The sequence below is a fragment of the Rhinatrema bivittatum genome, chromosome 5 (assembly GCF_901001135.1).
Source record: "Rhinatrema bivittatum chromosome 5, aRhiBiv1.1, whole genome shotgun sequence".
Classification (NCBI taxonomy): Eukaryota; Metazoa; Chordata; class Amphibia; order Gymnophiona; family Rhinatrematidae; genus Rhinatrema; species Rhinatrema bivittatum.
The window spans coordinates 349,205,851-349,225,796 of record NC_042619.1 but is presented as its reverse complement, the minus strand read 5'-3'; the positions used below and the strand labels follow the sequence as shown (position 1 = coordinate 349,225,796).

Below are 19,946 nucleotides of genomic sequence, written 5' to 3'. Positions count from 1 at the left end.
TTAGCCTTCAATCTAGATCCATCTCACTCGACACAGTTCCACCTGGAGGTGGAGTTGCTCCCCAGACGGTAGGCAACAGAGCATGTTCCGCCCGATCAACGCCTGCTATTTTCTTATCACCACGAAATACGGGGAATTGACCCATCTTGGATTTAAGAAGTTGTAACAATCTATTATGGGAGAAATTCAAGATGAACTTCCTCCACACCATTCTTCCTTTCATCCAAGCAGGGGAGTGGATATGTGCTCTGAAACTGAAAAATGCCTGTGCCCACATACCCACCTATCCATCCCTCCCATTGGCATTATCTATACTTTGTGGTGGCATCCTCCCACTAACAGTATTAGGTACTCCCCTTTGGACTATCAGTGGCACCATGGGTCTTTACCAAATGCCTGTTTATAGTAGTAGCACATCTCCATCTCCAGGGCATCTGTTTTTTTTCCCTTATCTGGACTACTGGCGGGTACAAGCAACTTCCTGGGTAGCGGTGTTCTCCTTGGTGAAGACAATTCAACTTCTACGATCCCTGGGATTCCTAGTGAATTTTGAGAAATTGATCCTCATCTCAGACAATCAAATTTATTGGAGCATGGTTAGGCTCTTTTCTTGCAGAATCTTTCTTCCAACAAATTGAGCAAATTGCCTCGGATCACTGGTTTATCTGAACAAACAGGTGGCAGCAGTTCTTGTAGCAATGCTAACCTGCCTCCACATGAAAATCCTGAGTGAGACCAATTAACTCAACTCTTGACAACATTAATGTCCAGCAACAGATGGTGCAGTGGCTTCATTGGTGGCTACACCCCCTATATCTTATAAGAAACAGCACCCCTAAGTCTACTACCTCATCAGGTGTCATTAATGACAGATGCTTCCATGAAGAGATGGGGATCACACGGGTCCCTTTTGGAACCCAGGGTACTTAGTAATTGGTGGAAAGGCAGTTTCAGATCAACCTGCTGGAATTACAAGTGATCAGATATGCCTTAAGTGCTTTCTTGCATCTCTTAGAGGGAAAGAGAATTCTCATTTAAACTGATACTTTCAAAAGGGAAACTTTGATAAAATGAGAAAAATTGTTAGAAAAAAACTGAAAGGAGCAGCTACAAAAGTAAAAAAATGTCCAAGAGGCGTGGTCATTGTTAAAAAATACCATTCTAGAAGCACAGTCCAGATGTATTCCACACATTAAGAAAGGTGGAAAGAAGGCAAAACGATTACCGGCATGGTTAAAAGGGGAGGTGAAAGAAGCTATTTTAGCCAAAAGATCTTCATTCAAAAATTGGAAGAAGGATCCAACAGAAGAAAATAGGATAAAGCATAAACATTGGCAAGTTAAATGTAAGACATTGATAAGACAGGCTAAGAGAGAATTTGAAAAGAAGTTGGCTGTAGAGGCAAAAACTCACAGTAAAAACTTTTTTAAATATATCAGAAGCAGAAAGCCTGTGAGGGAGTCAGTTGGACCGTTGGATGATCGAGGGGTTAAAGGGGCACTTAGAGAAGATAAGGCCATCGCGGGAAGATTAAATGATTTCTTTGCTTCGGTGTTTACTGAAGAAGATGTTGGGGAGGTACCCGTAATGGAGAAGGTTTTCATGGGTAATGATTCAGATGGACTGAATCAAATCACGGTGAACCTAGAGGATGTGGTGGGCCTGATTGACAAACTGAAGAGTAGTAAATCACCTGGACCGGATGGTATACACCCCAGAGTTCTGAAGGAACTAAAAAATGAAATTTCAGACCTATTAGTAAAAATTTGTAACATCATTAAAATCATCCATTGTACCTGAAGACTGGAGGATAGCAAATGTAACCCCAATATTTAAAAAGGGCTCCAGGGGTGATCCGGGAAACTACAGACAGGTTAGCCTGACTTCAGTGCCAGGAAAAATAGTGGAAAGTGTACTAAACATCAAAATCACAGAACATATAGAAAGACATGGTTTAATGGAACAAAGTCAGCATGGCTTTACCCAGGGCAAGTCTTGCCTCACAAATCTGCTTCACTTTTTTGAAGGAGTTAATAAACATGTGGATAAAGGTGAACCGGTAGATATAGTATACTTGGATTTTCAGAAGGCGTTTGACAAAGTTCCTCATGAGGCTTCTAGGAAAAGTAAAAAGTCATGGGATAGGTGGTGATGTCCTTTCGTGGATTGCAAACTGGCTAAAAGACAGGAAACAGAGAGTAGGATTAAATGGGCAATTTTCTCAGTGGAAGGGAGTGGACAGAGGAGTGCCTCAGGGATCTGTATTGGGACCCTTACTGTTCAATATATTTATAAATGATCTGGAAAGAAATACGACGAGTGAGATAATCAAATTTGCAGATGACACAAAATTGTTCAGAGTAGTTAAATCACAAGCAGATTGTGATAAATTGCAGGAAGACCTTGTGAGACAGGAAAATTGGGCATCCAAATGGCAGATGAAATTTAATGTGGATAAGTGCAAGGTGATGCATATAGGGAAAAATAACCCATGCTATAATTACAGAATGTTGGGTTCCATATTAGGTGCTACAACCCAAGAAAGAGATCTAGGTGTCATAGTGGATAACACATTGAAATCGGTACAGTGTGCTGCGGCAGTCAAAAAAGCAAACAGAATGTTGGGAATTATTAGAAAAGGAATGGTGAATAAAACGGAAAATGTTATAATGCCTCTGTATCGCTCCATGGTGAGACCGCACCTTGAATACTGTATACAATTCTGGTCACCGCATCTCAAAAAAGATATAATTGCGATGGAGAAGGTACAGAGAAGGGCTACCAAAATGATAAGGGGAATGGAACAACTCCCCTATGAGGAAAGACTAAAGAGGTTAGGACTTTTCAGCTTGGAGAAGAGACGACTGAGGGGGGATATGATAGAGGTGTTTAAAATCATGAGAGGTCTAGAACGGGTAGATGTGAATCGGTTATTTACTCTTTCGGATAGTAGAAAGACTAAGGGGCACTCCATGAAGTTAGCATGGGGCACATTTAAAACTAATCGGAGAAAGTTCTTTTTTACTCAACGCACAATTAAACTCTGAATTTGTTACCAGAGGATGTGGTTAGTACAGTTAGTATAGCTGTGTTTAAAAAAGGATTGGATAAGTTCTTGGAGGAGAAGTCCATTACCTGATGTTAAGTTCACTTAGAGAATAGCCACTGCCATTAGCAATGGTTACATGGAATAGACTTAGTTTTTGGGTACTTGCCAGGTTCTTATGGTCTGGATTGGCCACTGTTGGAAACAGGATGCTGGGCTTGATGGACCCTTATGTTCTTATGATAACCAAGAAACTATCTCTTACAAGCAAGGAGGCACAGGATCATGGACTCCCTGCTAAGGGACCATAAGAATATGGGAATGGGTGTGCAACTATCAAACTGTTCAAGTGATCTATAGTTGTGCTCATAAGTGTACATACCTTTGGCAGAATTTGTAAGAGATGTGTAGCATTTTAAGAAAAAATGAGTGATCAGGCAAAACACCTGTTATTTGTAGTGTTTCAAATTAAACTATTATGCATTACAAAATAGCACAATCATTAAACAAACCATAGTAATAAAGGAAATAAAATTGTCCTGTTAAAAAATTTGCATACCCTTAGTTCTTAATATCGTGTCTTGCCCTCTTTTTGCAGCAGTGACAGCTTGCATTTTTTGTGATAGTTGTGAATGAGGACCTCCTTATGTGGCAAAGCTGCCTGTTCCTCTTGGTAAAAAACCTCCAGATCCTGTAAATTCTTTGGTTGTCTAGCATGAATTGCATGTTTGAGTTCTCCCCAGAGTGGTTCAATGATGAGGTCAGGAGACTGTGACGGTCACTCCGGAACCTTCATTTCTACTGCAGCCAGTGCAGAGAAGGGCATCCAAAAATAAGGAGCATTAGAACGGCTCTCCTATGAGGATAGGCTGAAGAGGTTAGAGCTATTCATTTTGAAGAAACGACTGAGGGGGGAGATATGATAGAAATCTACAAAATCATGAAAGGACTTGAACAGGTTAATGTATATTGGTTATTTACTCACTCAGGTAACATGATTAGGGGGTACTCCATCAAGTTAACAAGTAGCTCATTTAAAACAAACCAAAGAAAAATGTGTGCATAGTTAAGCTCTGGAATTAATTGCCAGAGGATGTGGTTACAGCAGTTAGTGTAACTGGATTTAAAAAAGATTTGGATAAGTTCCTAGAGGAAAAATCCATAAACTATTAATCAGTAAGGAATTGTAGCTTGAGATCTATTTAATGTCTGGGTACATGCCAGGTACTTGTGACTTGGATTGGCCATGGTTGGGAACAGGATGCTGGGCTTGATGGACACTTGATCTGACCCAGTATGGCATATCTTATGCTCTTATGTTCACTGAAGGGTTGACTTGGCCTTATGTTTCGGATCACTGTCATGTTAGAATGTCCAAGTGCGCCCCATTTGCAGCTTCCTGCTGATGAATGCAAATTCTGCTCCAATATTTTCTGATAAGATGCTACATTCGATAAGATTCTACATTTTCGATAAGCATTCTACATAAGATAAGATTCTACATTTTCGATAAGCATTTAAAATTCGATAAGATTCTGATAAGATGCTACATTTTCTGATAAGATGCTACTGTAATCTGTAAGCATTTGTATTTATTGTAAGAATTTGTATTTATTATTTAGCTATTTACATTGATCTGTTACCACTTGGTCCTGTTCTCTCCTTTACCTCAAGTTCTAAGTTCCTACAAAGTTAGCCTTGTTATTTTATACCCACTTGTTTGATGTAATTTTCCAATATTGGTTCTGTGTAAACCGAAGTGGTATGTACTAGTACATGAACTCGGTATATAAAAGCCTTTAAATAAATAAATAAATTCGTCTCTCCATCAATTTTGACTAAATTCCCTGTGCCGCTGTAGCTCACAGCCCCCCCTAAAACAGCAGAGATCCACCTTGATGCTTCACAGTAGGGATGATGTCCTTCTCTTCATAGGCCTTGTTGACTCCTCTCCAAACATAGCGTTTATGGTTGTGACCAGAAAGCTCAATTTTGGTCTCATCACTCCAAAATTATTTTGTTCCAGGCTTCTCTAGGTACTGTTTGGCGTATTATAAGCAGGCTGTTTTGTGGCGTTGGTGCAGCAGTGTGTGTTTGTTTTGTGTTGTTTTTTCTGGCAATTCTACCATGCAGCACATTTTTGTTCAAATATTTCCTTATTATGCATGCTGAAACACCCACATCTCTTTGTTTCAGAGAAGCCTATGTTTCAATAGAAGTTGCTTGTGGGTTTTCCTGGCAGTTGTCTGAAATCTTTCTTGGTCTACCTAACCATGGCTTGATATTAACAAAACCCATAATTTTCCACTTCTTGATCAGTTTGATTGGCATTTTCAAATCTTTGGATATCTTTTAATCCTTTTCCTGATTTAAAGTTGAACTAGTTTTTGCTTGCAGATCCTTTGACAGTTCTTTTGCTTTCCCCATGCTTCAGTAACCGCCAAAGTGGGTGCAGCCCTGGATGAAATGCACAAGGGTTTCTCGAGCTAAGAAACTCATTGACTATACACAACACTAATTACAATCAAGACACAGGTGTGGATTCTTATCCTTCATTGCCATCTCAATCTGAATTAACGAGTGTATATTATCAGCCCAAACGATCAAGGGTGTACAAACTTTTGAACAGGGCCATTTTATTTCCTTTATTGCTATGGTTTGTTTAATGATTGTGCTATTCTGTGATGCATAATAGTTTTAATTTGAAACATATTAAATAACAGACGTGTTTTGTCTGATCGCTTATGTTTTCTTACAATGCTTCACATCTTACCAATTCTGCCGGGTAAGTAAAATTATGAGCACAACTGTTTCTTCCAGGGATTGCCAACATGTTAGCAGATCACCTCAGCAAAGTGTTTTGCCCTCATGAATGGTCTCTACATCAGTCAGCAACCAACAGACTGTTCAACTTCTGAGGACACCCTTCAGTCAATCATTTCGTATTGGAGGAAAACAAAGTGGAAAGATTTTGTTGCATTCTTCCAAGCAAACTCAGCTCCGCTCAGGATGCCTTTCTGCTCATGTTTTTCCACCAAATCCTCTCATAGACATGACGGTGCAAAAACGCTCAAAGACTGGGCGTGCCTGATACTTATTGCACCAGCGTGGCCCAATTAAGTGTGGCTTGCATACCCAGTGCAACTGTCCATCTGCCCCTATGCCTCCTTGTTAACTCAAGAAGGGGGTCGTCTAGCCTCTTTGTGCGCCCAAATATTCTACACTACTCATTTTTCAGACTACGTCTTTGCCACCTCAAACCTTTGCTAGAATTGTTTTTCAGGGCTGTCCTGCAATAATTGTCACCACTCTAGTCTATTGCAAAGCTCTATTCCAGTGTTCCTTACTTCACTTTCAGACCACTGCTGCATCTCTTCTCACCAGTACTAAGGATAGAGATCATAGCATACCAATCCTTACACTGGCTCCCCATTCAGCTCCGCATCCAGTACAAACTTGCATCCATAATTCATAATTACCTGCATCGTGTTACAACTCAGTGGATCAGCAACTTCCTCAAATTGTGCATTCTGACTAGAATACTGCCTTTAGATTTTCAATCTCTACTGAAAATTCCTTCCCCTTCTGCTGCCATATTATCACTCATATGAGAGAGAGCCTTCTTTATTGGGTGGCTCAACCCTCTAGAATTCTCATCTGCAGCATTTACGCAGTTTGAATGATCTGAAAGAGTTTAGGAAGGCCCTAAAACACATTTATTTGTGGCTACCTTTGCTTTGGGCTCAACTGATGGTTAGGTACCTCTCTAATGCTAATTTCTTGTCTTATGTCCTTTTAGTGATATTCAGTTGACATCTGGATGCTACAGTCTTTTAACATGTTTGTCTTCCTCATGGTTTAACTTTTATGTGTTACTATGTTCTCCGCCCCAAACTTTGGAGAGTGCGGGCTACAAATAATTTTAAATAGTTGTAGCAGTGCTGCTCCATTATAGAGAAATTTGCGTCTTTCCCTACCGGATGACTAGTTAATGACCAGGCCTTCACAGTTAGAGGTATTGGACTCCCTGCAGAAGATGATTCAGCTTCAGTCACTGGGGTTCATAGTCAACCTTTGCCAAATTGAGCCTTGTACCTACCCAAAGAATCAAGTTCATAAGGGTTATTGATAGACTGTGGAAGAGTGCGTTTTTCCTTCAGAACAAGTATTCTGTCTTCAAACTGTGATCCAGGGTGTGCTTCAGCAGGATCAGGTTCAGGCCAAGGAGGTGTTGATTGTCCCGGGTCATATGGTGACAGCGATACATGTGATCCCCATGGCCCACCTCAACATGTGGATTCTCCAGTGGGGTCTCCATGCTCAAGTGAGAGAATTTTACTTCAACCCTTATTTGCCCAGTGAGGTTCTCTACAGAAATGATGGGATCTCTCCAGTGGTGGCTAGGCCCAGGCATCCTGGAGAAGGGATCTCCTCTTCGACGTAATCTACCTCATCAAATAACACTGACAGATGCGTCCAGCAGGGGTTGGGATGTATACATGGGTCTGCTCTGAACCCAAGAAACCTGGTTACCAGCAGAATTTCTATTTCAGATGAGTCTTCTGGAGTTACAAGCAATTAGACATGCATTAAGAGTGTTTTCACATCTTCAGGGAAAGAGAACTCTAAACCAAACTGGCAATCAAGTGTAAACAAATAAGGGGTCTCGGGAATCCCTGAGAATTTGGGAGTGGGCTTGCAGCCACAAAGTTTTCCTTGAATTAATCTATCTTCCTGGGATCTCTCGACACTTTGGCGGATCAGCTCTGCAGAGTGTTTTGTCCTCACAAATGGTCTCTGGCTGAAACAGTGGCAGACTATTCAGTCTCTGGTGTCTTCCGCTGATCAAATTTTTAGCATCAGAAGACAAAGTAGAAATTCTGCTTCATTCTTCAAAGCAAGTTCAGGTCCGCTTCAGATGCTTTTCTGCTCAAATGGGATGCAGATCTACTGTATGCTTTTTCCACCTCTTCCATTAGTAGTCAGGATAAGAACATAAGAATATGCCATACTGGGTCAGACCAAGGGTCCATCAAGCCCAGCATCCTGTTTCCAACAGTGGCCAATCCAGGCCATAAGAACCTGGCAAGTACCCAAAAACTAAGTCTATTCCATGTTACCATTGCTAGTAATAGTAGTGGCTAATTTCTAAGTCAACTTAAAAAATAGCAGGTAAAGAACTCATCCAATCCTTTTTTAAACACAGCTATACTAACTGCACTAACCACATCCTCTGGCAACAAATTCCAGAGTTTAATTGTGCGTTGAGTGTCAAGGATTGGGCATGCTTCCACGTGGCCTTAGACAAGGGTGACTCTTCTACCTCATCTAGTTGTCAGTCAGTTGTCTGGTCCCTCTAGCATCTGATCTGACTCAAGAGGGTTATCTGTCTTCTGAATCTTTCCTCTTTCAACTTGACAGCATGGATGTTACGCTCTCGCTAATTTCATCGCTGTCATTATCCAAGGAAGATGAGATTGTGATTTCTGCTAGGAAGCCTTCTACTAGAAGAGTTTACAGTTTTAAATGGAAAAGCTTTTCATCTTAGTGTTGAGCAAGCTCCCTAGCCCCATTTACCTGCAAGCCTAAGGAGTTGTTCCAGTATCTGTTCTCCTTCTCTTCTTTGGGTCTCAGTACGTCATCTCAAAGCTCATCTCCATGCTCTTGCAGATTATATTTAAGTGGATGGCAAACTGATATGTATTTATTTATTTTTAATTTTTATATACCGACATTCTTTATCTATATATCCTTTAGTGTCAACGTTCACGAAAGGCTTTTGGTATATGAGACCTCCGGTCACAAAACCATCTGTGCTGTGGGATCTCAAGACGAAATTGGCATAACTCATGAAACAGCCTTACGACCAGTTAGTCTCCTTTAAGTTCTTCACCTGGAAGGTGGTGGTCCAGCTGTGATCATGCTGGCTAGAAGAGCTGCAGACAGTCCATTGCTCATAGTACATTATTTAGCTTGTTTGATTTTTACTTATCTCTAATAATATTTTGAGGAATAGCTTTATCTTAAATTTTAAACTCTTATCTTTTTAACAGCTAAACTTTATTATTGTGCTTTTAAACTTTTAGCTGTTATCTCTTATTGAATGTATTTATTGTATTTCTTTACTGTATTTAAACTGTAAAAACTGTAAACCGCTGTGAAGGCTAAGGCCAATGTGGCGGTATATAAAAAATAAACTAAACTATTTCACAACAGAGTGGTGCTCTGCACTCTTTCCAAGTTTTCTCTTCCATCTAAATCAAGCCATTATATTGCCTATGCTTTTCCTATGACCTCATGCACATGAGGGGGAGAAGGCCCTATATTCACTGGACTGCAAAAGGGCCTTGGCTTATCTCAAAAGGACTTTTAACTGCATCACCAGGCTTCTCAACTTTTCATCTCTTAGGATTCTGAGAAATAGCGGTTGTTAAGCAAACATTTTCCAACTGGCTAGCAGACTGGTTTACATATTGCTATGCTCTGTCAAGGCTCATCATAGCTACCTCAGTGGCTCATCTGCAAGTTGTGCCTATAGAAGATGTTGCAGAACTGCACCATGGTCATCAATTCACACCATGCCCCATGCCTGTCTGGGCAACCTTTCAAGAAGTGACAGTAAACTTGGAAAGGCAGTTTTGCTCGGCTTGTTTACCCAGTAGTCCACACTCCACAGGAGGAGGTGGGGTTTCACGGTTGCTTTGTCAATAAGTGTTTCACTGCAACCCTCAGCTTGGGAATCCCCATGTGTCATGGCTAATTCAGTCCTACAGGTTGATGGAGAAGGCAGGCTTGCTTACCATAAACAGTTTTCCCTAGACAGGATGAATTAGCCATGCTTAATCGCCCTTCTCCTTGGAGATTTGACTACTGAACCAAAGCTAAACTCGACAGTCAACTCAGTGACACAAGAGGCAGCACCTGCATGGGAACTCCCATATATGCCGCTTGGAGCACTAACAGGCAGATGCAGTACTGTGGCCAGCGCATGGCATAACACGCAATTGGACACGCGTTTTGGACGTGCGTCCATAACCCCCGACGCAGTACGGGGATTAGCGCGTCCAATCAAGCACATAGCTAATGGCGCTCATCACATTTAAATTCCATGTAGATGAGACTATTAGCTAATCCCTGCAACTCAAAAAAATTTCCCACGTGGCCAATGCGCCCATTGCAATGCAGCAAACTTACACCAACCCGGGGCTGGCGTAAAGCGTATGCTGTGTTCAAGGGCTCATTGGAAAAAGAAAATTTTCTGCTTTCTGTGATTCTTCCACTTAGTATTGTCGCAATACTAAGTTGGAAGAATAAAATAAAAGTCTTGGGGAAAAAAAGTGCTGGGCGTCCAAGATAGACGTCCATTTTCCCAGCCAGCACAGACAGCCACCTCTCCTGGTCACCTGATGCTGAGGAGGCGCTAGGGACACACAGTTTTCACTAGCACCTCCGTTTTAGCGCAACTCTCATTTAAATAATGCATCGCGTACCCAGTAGAGGTGGTTGGGTGTGCATTAGGAGAGTGGGCAATCAATCATGAGCACCCATTTTACATGAGCTGATACTGCATTGGCCTGTTAAGAGAAGAAGGTTCCCTTCAATGCCGTTGGATGACATCACCCTCCTCATAGTTAATTCCTTCTGCTGTCTATAGATGTTTCCCATTCAGATTCAAATGCACATCCCTATTTCCCATTCCTATCCTGGAGGCAAATGTAACCAGTCTGGTTTTCAGCAGGGCATCAATGAACTTGAACCAAAAACCTGACTGAACTTTTATTTTTTACTGAACTAATACATAGCCTGAACCATTATTTGAAAGTTTTCTTTGGAACCTAAATCCTAACAGAGCCACAGTAAAAAAAAACAAACAAAAAAAACCCCAAAACAAAACAAACAAAAAAAACAAACAAACAAAAAACCCCAAAAAAACAAAACAAAAACTCAGGTTACTGGTTCAAAATAAGGGTTTGAGTGTAATAAATTAGTGGTACACTTACTGGCTTCAGAACCAGAATGAATCAAGCGTGAACACAGACAATTAGTATTTGGAAGAATATGCATTTTGGGTTTGAGAGAAGAAATAAGCATTTCAGGTTTATCAAGTGCTCAGAATTTATGGTACTTCGTGCTAGAACTAGTTGTAACATTTAGACCTATTAGCTTGCTCTTCTCCACTTTGCAAATGATCTTTATGATGTACTAGGAAAGCAGATGCAACATTTGTGAGCATGTTTAACCCACAGTCTTTGACAAACCTTACTTTTTCAAAGAAATGTCTGCAGGGACTTTCCTTTACCTTTTGAGAATTAGCTTGCAGGACATGCAATATAGCCACAGTTTTTCAAACTTTTCTCCCCTAAATGGTTACTTTAATGTAGAAAAGAATGAAAAAATATTTACAACATGTGGATGCTAGCTAAAACTCCTAGGAGCCAGCCAGTTTTTTTTTTCTTTCTATCTTGTTTGTCCCTTTTTATCTTTTGTCTGTTATGTTTTCTTGTGTTTGTTTTGTTTTTTTTGCAGGGGAGTGGCAGGTGAGTAGTTGCATTTTCTCTCTCTCCCCCCGACTGCCTTCTCTTCTGTGTGGGCAGGGAGCAGCCTAGCCAACATAGCAATTCCAGCTCCCGTCTGATTTTAACCTGTAGCAATGTACCCACCAGCTTGGGCAGATAGGTGCCCAGGCAAACTGACATCCTCTTATGTTCTACCCCTGAATACAGGTGCTAAGTTTTAGGATTTCAAAAAGGTATACTTTAGCTCACAGTTCTGTGGCAATTGAGATAAACAAGTAATATCAACAGTGCATCCTTGATTTGTGTTGATTATTGCTACACTTAATAGTTTGTAAAATGTAGGCGTGTGTTGTCCGTCCGTCCCCCCCCCCCCCCCCCTCCAGTTCAGGATTTCTACCTACAACATAAAAAAATAAACTGTGCACTGATCTGGTTTGAATTATGTTTTAAATTGTTTTGCACATTAAGCATCCCAAATACATTTGAATTTTTTTTTCTTCCCATTTTTAGTTGAGTAATTTATTTTAAATGTTTTTCCTTTAGTCGTCAACAAGAGATAGAAGAGAAGCTCATCGAGGAAGAGACGGCACGAAGAGTAGAAGAGCTGGTTGCAAAGCGAGTGGAGGAGGAACTAGAGAAACGAAAAGATGAGATAGAACGGGAAGTTCTTCGCAGGGTGGAGGAAGCTAAGCGCATCATGGAAAAGCAGTTGCTCGAAGAACTCGAGCGACAGCGGCAAGCTGAACTTGCAGCACAGAAAGCCAGAGAGGTAACGCTCGGTCGTTTGGAAAGTAGAAACAGTCCATGGCAAAACTTTCATTTGGTTGGACCTATTATTCATTTGAGAAAGAGATGAAACTCAGAATTCTAATTCAGATGTATAAACTTATTGCTGTGAAAGTTCATTTCCAGCTGGTTCATAGATGCTCACCAACACTAACATACTTTCCTAAAATCTCTACAAGAATAATTAAGAGCAATGGAGCTGGCTTATATATTTGAAAAGTGTGTGAAACTTTTGCCATGGCTGCAGGATTTATACACCTTAAAAAAAAAATAAAAATAAAAAAAATAAACCCCACGTCTGATTTACTATACCCGTTTTGTTCACTTGGAAAAGACCACTTGGACTGTAACAGTTACATAGTGTGGTCCATTCACTTTTAGAACCTGCCTCTACCAAATATGTTGTGTTTATACTTTCTTAGAAAGAAATGTGGAAGTCAAGATAACTTTTCCAGCTTTTAAGCCATGGGCTTCTCTTATTTCAAAGTATATTCTTCAGAAGTCTCTCTAGAGATTTTCTATCCTTTTTTCAGTAACCAACAATGGTTTTCCTTTTTTCACTCGAGCTTTGTACAGGCTCAAACTTTTTAAACATTTTTTTTAGATGTAAAACTGAGCTAAATATGTGATTTTGTTTGATCAGCAACTGGAGCAAAAGCTGAAAATGCCTTTCTATCAGACAGTAATTTGCTAGTGGATGATTTAATGGTTGTCTGCACTAATCACTCCAGGTTTTGAAATGAAATTCTAAAGAACAAGATCTTAACACAACTGAATTGATGTTAAATCTGCATTTCAGATTTAGCATTCTAGTTCAAATAACCCATCTTTCACCTAGTTCTTTTGAAGGAACAGGTTGACTTTATTTATGGACGGTAACCAGTTTGCAGTATTTTTTTCATTGTTTACCAGTTCAATGTGGCCTTCTGCTTGCCTGTTAGTTTTTATTAAGGATAGAAGCACACAAATATGCATAACATTTAGCTTGTCTACAAATTGCTATTGCTTTGGAGGAAACTAACTTAAAAATTGTATTAACATTTTTAAGGCATACATATGCTAACTATATTTTGTTTAACTGAAACTTAGAATATGACAGAGAAGGACTATAAAGTCCCTCTAGTCTGCTCAGTTTTCTTTCTGGTACATTGCTTTAGACCGTACTTGATCTCTGACATTCCCCCTCACTTCTTTGCTACTAGAGATCCTTTCTTTATCTCATGTGTTTGAATTTTGTTAGTTTTTACTATTGTACTTAGTTTTCCATATGTGCACTTCAAACCATTTTTAAATAAGCAGATACACTTCGTAGCTTGCTGAATTGAATCCATGATGCTTAATTAAAGTGAACTCCTGGAGTGAAAGGTGCTAGCTAGTAACTAGTTGCTAATTATGCTCAGATTTTTTTTTCATCTCATGGTTATTTTATTTCATATTAACTATTTTCTCATAAACACACAAATATGGCAAATTTTCCAAGTAAAATAATTTTGGATTTGTGTGCTGTAAACTTAAAACACTGCCATAAACATCTTTGTAAAGGATTAAATTCCACTCTATGATCTGCTTTAGAAAGTCACATGAAATTCAGCATATGAGATTATAAAAAAAAAAAAAAATCATCCCTGGACACCTGTATTCAACTTCATACCTTAAATGACAGTTTAATCTGTCTTTATCACCACAGATTAAATGTAAAAATAAATTTTGTCCACCGAAGAAGCCCCTTACTTCCCTGGAATATGGATAACAACTTTGTATTTTTTTTCACTAACGGTAAATGTATCTTTCTTATTAATTGTTTGCCTTAGGAATGATGAATTGCATATTTTTGTTCCTTCTTATCATAAACATCTGCATTCCTCAGCTCAGCCTTCCTTGTATGTTTCTTATAAATGGTTGAGCTGCTGATGGCAGGTGTTGCCAAGCTAACAGTACAAATCATTTTAAAGAGGAAGCTGGCGCGTATGGCAGCTGAGGAGCACACTCTGCAGGACACGGGACAAGACAGTAAATATTCAACTTTTAATGCTGATTAAAGGAGTATAGGTAAAGAATACGTAGGTATACATAATTGGTGAGACAAACTCTTCACTTTATTTTTTTTTTATATTTATTTTTTAATTTGGTAAATTCTATCCAATTTTGTAGTTGTCCTTGTTGATTTATGTGATATATTTAAGTATTAGTAGTAATAATCATGAAATTGAGTAGGGAGGGTTTAGATGGTTGCTGTTTTTTTGCTGGGAGGGATGAGTTAAATTTAGCTGTAGGGTGTGTTTTTTGTGATTGCACATTTTACTATTTGTGAGAAATAAAGGTGGCTCTCCAGCTGCCCCCTTAAGTCAGTACACAAAACTGAGGAAGAATAGAGGACGGAACCAAAGAAATGTGTGTGTTTTTTCTAACATCTTATCATGTCCACCCCTTTAGGAGGAAGAACGTGCAAAACGAGAGGAACTAGAGCGAATACTGGAAGAGAATAACCGAAAAATTGCAGAAGCACAGGCTAAACTGGTATGGAAGGCTAAAAGTTATATTCAAAAGCATTTAGCCGGCTAACTCAGAAGTTAGCCACCCAAATGAATATTTGGTTACTTATCCAGCTAACATTTAACTGGCTAATAAGTTAGGGACGTAACTGGGAGGCTTTGTTAGCTGGCTAAGTTAACCAGATGACTTAGCTAAGAGAGGTTAGGTCAGAAAGCTGTCCTAAAGTTAACCGGCTGTATTCAGTTGTGGGGCTGCACTATTGAGTATACCTCCAGAGTTTATCTGGCTGACGTTGCTATCTGGACAGTATGAATATGGACCACATAGAATGTGGCCTTTAAGAGGATATTTTCAGTCCATGCAAAATTAAGCTATAGAGCTCGTCAGAAAATGTAGTTAAGACTAGTAGTATACCAAGAGTTTTTAAAAAAAAGGTTTGGACACTCATCTGGAGGGTAAGTCCATAAATAATATTAGCCAGATAGACTTTGGTACCTCAATCCCTTAATTCTTGGGAAGAGTATCATGAAACAGACTTTCACATTGAGGTTTACTGGGTATTTCCAAATGACACAAACGGCCGCTGTTGGGATGCTGTATTCGATGGACCAGTGGTCTGATTCAGCATGGCATTTTGTATATTTTTGTGGCAGATAAGGACCAAAAGATTAATTTAGTCTGCAGTGGTGCAGTGCCATAGACCCCAGTTGATCTGTGGCTTTCTCCTTTCTTCTTCACAACTAAACATGTACTGCACTTATCCCTTGCTTTCTGGAATTCTTTTTTTGTTTCCTCCCTTTCCCTAACAGCAGTGATTTCCAAGAAGGCATTATAGTAATGTACACAGCGCAGTGGTTAAAACCTTAACTGTACTACTACTACTACGTTTTATACTGCTGCTAGACATGCTCAATGCTGTACAAATTCACTCATTAGAGACAGTTCCTTTTCTGTAGAGCTTACTATCTGAGATGGACAAACAGGACAAATAATTGGCTCATTGCGCAGTGGTGCTCACAAAAGTAAACAATGTTAAGTGGTGTTATCAGGAAAGGAATGGAAAATAGGATGTCATAATGCCTCTGCATCGATCCTTGTACGACTGCACCTCGAATCTCGGGTGCTGTTCTGGTCGTCTCATCTCAAAAATAAAAAAAAAAAACAAAGCAGAACAAAAAATAGAAAAGGTACAGAGAAGGGTGACCCAAATGATAAAAGGGATGGAACTCTTCTCCATGAGGTGAGGCTGAAAAGATTAGGGCTCTTCAGCCTGAAGAAGAGATGGCTAAGAGGAGATATAATCGAGCTCTTTAAAATTTTGAGTGGGGTGGAACGAATAAACAAACTGCCCTCAGCGATTGGGCAGGTCAGTCTCAATGAGTGGGTTATGCACCTCTGCCAGCAGATGGAGATGGAGCAGAAGCTGATGTCATGGCCATATAGTCCCACCCCGACAGCCTGCCAGTATTCTCCATCTCCAGCAGATAGTGGACATGCATTTTCCTTTGCAGGATTGCCTCTGAGGAGATACCGGAAAGACAAGATGTTGTGTAGCACTGCTTGCCTCCTAAGGCAATACTGTGCAGACCCTCCCTTAATAGAGTGCCTCCAGTCCGGTAGCCTTGACTACTTAGGACCTAAATTAAAATTAGCAGTTGCAGGCCAAGAGAGGTTTGAAGGCTTTAGCCCTCTTCCCCATAGCCGGGACCTGTTCCTGCTGTCAGCCGGGGGGAGGGGGCTGATCTCAGGTAGGTTGGTTTTTTTTTGTGTTTGTTTTTTTAAGTGAAAAGGAAGACAGCAGGAGAAGGGTTTGTTTCCTCGACGTTTCCTGCTCATGTCACTGGGGAGTTCTGTGAGGTGAAGAAATAGCACAGTCATGGCAGGCTGAGCAACCATTTGGCTAGACCCTGTTCCTAGGCTTCTCCCATTTTGGTGTGCAGTAGGCCGTGGGGTATTTTCGTGCATTTTTTGCTGCAGGCCATCTGACATGCTTTGCATGTCCATGAGTGCGTGCATTCTCATCTGTCCAGCTTAGGCGTTGGTACTGGGCATCCAGTTTGGGCGTCTAGTTCCATGAGCGGCCTAGGCGCATTGCTTGGATGCGGCTTATTTGCATGGATAATCTAGGCGCGAGCCTTTATCGGCCTGCATGCTTACAGCATAGCGCCCGCAGTGAAGAACATAAGAAAATGCCATACTGGGTCAGACCAAGGGTCCATCAAGCCCAGCATCCTGTTTCCAACAGTGGCCAAACCAGGCCATAAGAACCTGGCAATTACCCAAACACTAAGTTTATTCCATGTTACTATTGCTAATGGCAGTGGCTATTCTCTAAGTGAACTTAATAGCAGGTAATGGACTTCTCCTCCAAGAACTTATCCAATCCTTTTTTAAACACCGCTATACTAACTGTACTAACCACATCCTCTGGCAACAAATTCCAGAGTTTAATTGTGTGTTGAGTAAAAAAGAACTTTCTCCGTTTAGTTTTAAATGTGCCCCATGCTAACTTCATGGAGTGGCCCCTAGTCTTTCTACTATCCGAAAGAGTAAATAACCGTAAGAAACCTAAGCGCCTATCTATTTGTGTTGCATGCCACATCAGGACCATTCAGCCGGAGCTTTCTTTAAGCCTGGGTCAGCGCTGCCTGGATGCTCGCAGAGATTTGCCTCTTTCTGATTTTTGCTGACGATGGTCCATCTCCTCAGTCTGAGGGGAATGGGACTGAGGGAGACATGGCAGGGGTGTCCCTTGATTGATCCACAGGTCAAGTCCTCAGGGAACATTAGTTCTCAGAACATCAATTTGGGCCTTTGGGGCCTTGATTGGATCCATCGTCCTTTTCCTGGGTAGAATTCTTTCTGGGCTTGCATACATTTCTACAGGGCCGGTCTTCTGAATCAGCAGTACATACTAAGGCCGTTTCGTGTGCTTAGAGTGTTTCTCCACCTGTACCCACGGTCGTGGCGCAGTGCGGTCTGACAGAGCTTGAATGCAGATGGATCATGATGATACCGAAGATGATGGGGGTGGTTCTCCTAGTGAGGAAGGGGACATTCCCCCAGATTTGGAGCCATATTAGAACTCTGTTTCTTTGATCAATGAATTGCTGGATTTGATCACTCAGACCTCGAAGGCCTTCAGAGTGGATGGGCCTGACTCCTTGGGGACGCAGAAGGAGGATCCTATTTTGGTCACCCTGCGCAAGGCTTCTTGTTTTTTTCCCATTCTAGATGCAATCCAGGAGTTGCTTGATCTGGAATGAAGTGCACCAGAGGCATCTTTTAAAGGGGGAAACGTCTTGGCAGGTTTATACCCCTTGGATCTGCAGGTCAGATAGCAGTTGCATTTCCCTAGTTTAGATTCTGTGGTGTGTTCTGTCATGAAATGTACCACAGTCCTGGTAGAGGGAGGTGTGACACTGAAGTATGCTCAGGATAGGAGGATTGAGGCTATTCTAAAGCAAACCTTTGAGGCAGTGACAATAAACTTGCAAATTGCTTCTTGTTGTGCCTTGATAGCTCGAGCTATCTTGTATCTTTGTCAAGAATCTAGGTGGTGCTGGATCCGATCTTGGATCTATGATAGAACCAGGGGGCGGATGCCTTGGCTGATGCAGGCTGTGACTTGGTACACACAGCCGCCAGAGAAGCTGTTTCAGTTATTACAGCCAGGCGGCAGCTGTGGCTGCTCAATTGATCCGCAGATAATATTTCAAAGTCCAATCTTACTAAGCTGTCCTTCAAAGGCTCACTTTTGTTTGGCAGTGAATTTGAAAAACTAGCAAGTAAATTGGGAGAGACCCAGGTGCCTTGATTGCCAGAGGACAAGAAACCCATTGTCTGGGTTTCTCAAGACTACCGAAGATTTTGACTTTATAAAGGAGGCTCTTCCCAGAGATCTCATTCCTTCTGCAGGTCTCAGTTCTTTTGCCCCCAAGGGCTTCGAAAGGATGCAGGCTCTGAAAGTAAAACCTCTGTCTTCCCAGTTAAAGTTTGTGGGCTCACCTGATGGTGCAGGAGATAGGTTACCTATCCTGTTTTTATCACAGGGGGTCCAGGTTACAGATGGTTATCCTCTAGAATTTCTTCGCATTCCTCAGAATGCCTTCATGGTCTCTCCATGCAACTCCCCTCAGAAGAGGGTAGAAGTGGAAGTGACATTACAGCGGCTGTTGAATATGAAAACAGTGATTCCTGTTCCCTCAGCAAATTACGGGCCATTATTCCATTAATTTTGTCGTGTCTAAGAAGGAAGGGTTGTTTCAGCCCAAAGTGGATCTCAAGGCCATCCCCTGACATCTGAGTCATGCATTTTGGGATGGTGTGCTCTGTCATAATGGCTGTTCAAGCAGGGGAAGTACCTCACATCTCTGGATCTGAAGGAGGCATATCTCAATATTCCCATCCGGCAGGAACATCAGTAGTTCCTCTGATTTGCTATCCTGGATAGTCTTTACTAGTTTCAGGCCTTGCCTTTTGGACTAGTCATGGCGCCCAAGAACTTTTCCAAGGTCATGGGGTAGTAGTGGTGGCCCTTTGCAAGGAGGGTATTCTAGTTCATCCCCTATCTGGACAACTGGATTTGTACAGTCCAGATCTCCATAGTGCGGGGGGGGGGGGGGGGGAGCTCAGGAGGTCTCCTCGGAAGGCTCTGATTCGGATGCGAACTTGGTTGAGGCTCTTCCTCCCCGGTGGATCCAGGTGTTGGAGATGCCCAGGTACAGTTCTCTACCATGGAAGGGGATGACCCTACAGTGGTGTGCTTATTCCAGCGAGATGAGTTGGCCCCTCCTTATTCCGCATGTCCTGGCGGAGTTGGGCATCACATCCCCACTGGTGGAGCCAAGCACAGATACAGTGGATCTAGTCAAGGCGGTCTTGCGGGGTCTGGCGCAAACCTTCCCTTTTCACGAGATGATGAAGCAGATGATGCTCCAAGAGTGGGATACTCCTGAGACGGACCTCAAAGTCAGCAGAGCCATGGATAAACTTACCTGTTTCTGGCGAACATTCTAGTGTTGCTGAAGGTCCCTAAGGTGGACATGTCAGTTTCGGCGGTCACTAAGCGGACTACTATTCCGGTCGCTGGAGTGGCAGCTGTG

General features: G+C 41.4%; 1 protein-coding gene across 1 annotated transcript in view; it reads left to right on the top strand.

Annotated features, from left to right (window-relative positions):
• ARGLU1 (arginine and glutamate rich 1) overlaps positions 1 to 19,946 on the top strand; it is a 46,936-nt gene that overhangs the window by 16,563 nt on the left and 10,427 nt on the right. Inside the window, 2 exon segments of the mRNA XM_029604544.1 lie at positions 12,106 to 12,331; positions 14,782 to 14,865. Of these exon segments, the coding sequence (XP_029460404.1) occupies positions 12,106 to 12,331; positions 14,782 to 14,865 (310 nt within the window).